Source organism: Athene cunicularia (assembly GCF_003259725.1).
Source record: "Athene cunicularia isolate RWA chromosome 6 unlocalized genomic scaffold, athCun1 chr6_part2, whole genome shotgun sequence".
NCBI lineage: Eukaryota > Metazoa > Chordata > Aves > Strigiformes > Strigidae > Athene > Athene cunicularia.
Window position 1 is genome coordinate 7,655,070 of NW_020799106.1, and position 4,644 is coordinate 7,659,713.

At 50.4% G+C, this 4,644-nt stretch overlaps 1 protein-coding gene across 1 annotated transcript in view; it reads right to left on the reverse strand.

The window, feature by feature from the left end:
- ADAMTS14 (ADAM metallopeptidase with thrombospondin type 1 motif 14) overlaps positions 1–4,639 on the reverse strand; it is a gene marked incomplete at its 5' end in the record, with an annotated part of 33,818 nt that extends 29,179 nt beyond the window's left edge. The window contains one exon of the mRNA XM_026851760.1: positions 4,400–4,639. Coding sequence (XP_026707561.1) covers positions 4,400–4,639 — 240 coding nt within the window. The remainder of the gene's footprint in view (positions 1–4,399) is intronic.
- Between the last annotated feature and the right edge of the window lie 5 nt (positions 4,640–4,644).

Here is a 4,644-nt window from a genome sequence, read left to right on the forward strand (position 1 = left end):
TGTGTATAAGAGACAGAAGCCCGACAGCTGCTCTTCCCTCCCGACGCAGCTCCGCTTTGTAGTTTTAACCGGGCGCGTCAAACGTAGCAGAATAAACTCGGGCTGACGTGCCCCTCGCACGCCAAGCACGCCAACTATTTCTCGCCCAGCCTCCATCTCCCCCAATTTCCCACTGAACCCAAATCCAACCCCCGCACCCCGGGTAAGCGACTCCTCCAACGCCACTGGGTAAAAAGCTCCAACTCCCATGGGAATTCAGGAAATTGTGGCACTTCAACACAGCTGAAACGTGCAAAAATTAATAAAGCCACTCTGCTCAGCCAGAGAAGCAAACAGCGCCGAGGAGGGGGGAATCCAGCTGCGTGCATAGTATGTATTTTTCCTACACGAGTCACACTTAATTTGGACAAAAAGTCCCAGAAATCCAGGCTGTGTGAAGGCAGGCACCGTCGCCAGCCACCACTCTCCTTTCATCTGGAGATTGTCCGGTGAAGGCGCTGGGGGGATCTGCAGAGGGATGCCTCTGCCCTGCGCAGAGCAGGACCACACCGGGCAGCAGCATGGTGTGTGTGGCACCAGGGCACAGCCCAGAGGCGCTCAGCCACTGTTTGGGTACAAACTCTCTGGCATCACGGGGGAACACAGAAATAAGGGAGATAATTAACCACTGAGACTTTGACTCCATGCTCTTTACCAGGCACGCGACTGGGCAAGATGCTAAGCAGGATGCAGAGAGAGCTTTCCACCAGTGAACCTGGTGAAGAAAATGCCACAATCAAACACATTTGCTTCACTCCCATCAAGAGCAACATCTTGAGACATCTCACTCGCTGTACATTTAAACCAGCACCTTTTTTCTTCCCGAAATTAACCCTACAGTTCAGGAGCTGCAAGGAAAATCCTGGAAGACAAATCCATAGTTTTTGCACAGGGACATCGTTACGGGGACTGTTTCTCCCTTCGTTCCCTATTAATTACCGCTCCTGAGGGCTTTTGTGCTCTGCTTATCCACTGCCACACATCCAAAGCAAGCCAGGGCGACAGGGATGGAAAACGCTGGCTCTACACTTTGCAGCACATTGGTGTTTGGTGCAAACAAACCCGGAGAGCAGTGGGGAAAAAGTCAGCCATGAAAAGCAAATACAGTGCCTACAGATGGTAATTCTTCACCCATCTCTGCAACCAGCAAAGCAAGGACAATCACATGCTACTAAAGCCTGTGTGGAAACATGGGATGCCTTCACTGCAGCAAGATGTGTCTGCCTGGGGAGATTTAGGGAGATTTCTGCCTAATGCTACTTTACCAGTTAGGAATTTGGTGGCTTGGATCAGCTTTGACATTATGTTATGGACTACAGCATCTTCCCACTCTGGTACAAGAAACCCTTGCAAAAAAAAAAAAAAAAAAAAGCATTGGATTTAGCATCTGTGAAAAAAAATCAGCTCACTTACATGGCTAAATATGGATTTAGGAAAGACTTGATGTGTACTCTCTTTTTCAAGAACTGGGGTTTTTTTTCTTATTATTTATAATCTCAGTCTCTGTTTATACATAGCATATCTCTTTGTGTACACAACCTTCATCTGCAGCATCCCAGAACGCTTCCTCTGACCAGAAAGGAGCGGCCAAGCGCAGTCCTGCGCCTCCCACGCACGCTATACTGGGATGCAAAAGCCACAATCCCCTTTTGAACCTTGCGGATAACTTCCAGCAAAAGTCCACCACAATTCCAGGGTACGTGCATATCAAAGAGCAACAAATCCACCTCCAGCCGGTGCTCCCCACATTAAGGCAGTGCCCATCTAGCAGGACATTAACAACGGTCCTGGCCGTGTACATCCCCCAGGATGCTCTGCTGCTTCTCTGCCAGCTCACGCTGGAGGTACAGCGTGGTCATAAACACCATCCTCCCATCCCATCCTCACCTACTGCCACGTTCCGGTTCTGTTTCTTGTTCCATTTACTACATCAAGCTCTTCTTACTGCTTTCTGGGTTTTGTTTTTTTTTTTTGCTCCTCTTGGTCTCACAGCTCCTCCAGAGGGCATATATAAGATGTCAGACTTACTTAAGCCAGAGGACCATACAGCAATCTACACCAGCAGCAAGCCCATGAAAGAGAGAAACCAACTGCTACGTTGGCCATATCACAAAATCCTCTTTATGGGGGGAGGAGCAGAGCCCCTGCTCGGGCTCTGTCCTCCTGACCTCTTCCCCCCAGCCTGTAATCACCACATGTGCTTCACCGGATGATGGGAAATTGCTGCTTGAGGCCAGGGCATTTATTTGTTGGCCATGGAGCAATAAATACATTGCAGGAAGAAAAAAAAAAAAAAAGGGGGGGGGTGTTTTCTCTTCCCTAGTGCTGCTAGAGCTCTACATGAAGAAATAAAACATCTGCGAGACAACACATCACCAACCACAATGCTAACACCGTGTCCCAGGGCAGCTTTGGAAATGGGGGTGCACCAAAACCACCCTGCAGAAGCCCTGGGCGTTTGCAAACCCCCGAACACCTGAGCATCAGCATAACATGGCTCAGGTAATCCCACCCCACCCAGCAGATCAAAGCCCCCGCCGAGTTGGCTGCAGCGGGGGTTCATGCAGGTAAAGAGGGATGAAGCAAGCGCCCTGAGCTGCTGATCCTGGGGGAAGAGCCACTTCTGCCTTTACACGAGGTTAAAACAGTGGGCTTGGGGGTACCACGGATGGCAGGACAGGTACGGCTGCAGAAATCCACGTGAAAAAGCATCCACAGTACAAGCTACATCTGAAACGGGCATCGCTGCTGTAAACTGCAGCCAAGGGATGGCTGGAACAAGGGCAAAAATAAAAACAAACCCCACCGGAGAAAGTCTGCAAGGGGCTAGCTGAGATGAGACAAATCACGGCTAAAGCCTAGAAAAGTCTGGAAAAATTAATCTAAAACCTACTTGAGATGGACCCTAAGAGTAGAATGCAGTCCAGGAAAGAGAAATCCCCTAACCCCATCCTCGCTGCTTCCCAGCCGCGGCGGGACACGGACTCAGCTGCTGACCGCTTCCAGCATCCCTTCACTCGCGATGCCAACGGAAATTTTATCTGCAATTCAACCTGTGTCCTTAAAGAACAGGCTTTCACTCCAGGCACAGCACTACTAGTTGCTTCCTGGAGCTATAGGAAATACCTTTAAAGCTTTCAAGCCTGCCCAAATTTGCCAGCCCTAGCGCAATCCATGTCACGGAGAAATTTCTGCAAATTCACAGCCTCAGCCGATTCCAAAAAAGATGTTTCAAAAGGTGTGGATTATGTGCTAAAATTGTTGGAAAAAAAACCCAACTACTAAATGTAGGTGAAATATTTATTTCTAGCCGTGCTGCTCTATCATTTCTGCTTGTATAGTAACACCAGGCGCTGCATAAAAAGAAAGGAATGCCAAATTGCTTGTGCTAGCAGCCAAAATTGGCTAAGGAACTCCCAGAATAAAACAACCAGAAAAGAAGTATAACCAAAAAAAAGCAAAATAAGACGTCTTACTCCAACCCAGGAGTAACATAAGTGGTACCAAGCAAAATCAGCAAATGCTGGCACCTAAAACAAGAATTAAATTGGCTCAAAGGAAATTTGAAGGGCAACGGGCCAAAGGTATAAAAAAATAAGAAGCGATTCCTCAAGTGTATCGAAGGTAGGAAACCCACAGGCAGACCAGACACCGGGGCTAAGGAGGGAACGGAGCCTTTTAAAGTAATTAAAGCGCTGTGGCAGCAAGCTGCTGATGCTGAACTGCGCTCACCCTGCGCTCAGAAAGCCAAAAGGCTCTGAGCACGTGAGCGGTTGGAAAAAAAAAGAAGGAAAAAAAAAAGAAAGCCTCCCCTAAAAAGATGCTTAGCGAGAGGAAGACCTCATGCTAGCAGTGACTTCAGGAGATGCTCGAGCTCGCTCAGCCTCATTTAAGAGGCGGGAGACACAGACACAAAGTTCCTGAAGCAGTCCCAAGGTAAAATACAGGTGACCAAGGATGCAGCAGCATCACCAGCAGCGTGGGTACCCCTTCTGGAGGCCGGGCAGAGCCCACGGGCATAACGGCATCTGACATGGTCCACCTCGGGCAGGAGGCAGCCCAGACAGGGGAGAAGCAATTTTTTTAACCCCTTTAAATAAACATAGCTGCATCGCTGCACGTATAGCAGAGGGACAGAGCCCTGGCACGTGTGGCACCCTGCCCTGCTTATGCCACAAGCCACACGAGGAAAGGAGACCCGTGGCGGCCAACTGGCGAAGGGGAGATGGACGGTGCAGCCACCTAAGGCTGGCATCACCACAAAGTCAGGCTTCAGGACACCGCGACCCCCCTCTTAAGAGAAAATCACCCCAAAACACAAGGCAGCGCGCACGAATCTCCACGCTGGCCTTGAGCTTACCAGTCCGTCACAGTTGCTGATGGCCACGGCGGCTCCGGGCATGCCGGAGATGTCACCGGTGAAAAGGCACCGCTGTTGGAGAGGTTCCCGGAAAAGCACCTCAAAATCCTCCTGCCATTCGGCCACGGCGCCCAGCGGCACCAAGCGCCGGTTGGGCCTCAGCCGGAGGTGCAGCTCCTTCCCGAACACCGTGACGTTGAAGTAGAGCAAGCGGCCGGCAGCCCCGCGGCGCTGGGGGGGTTCAT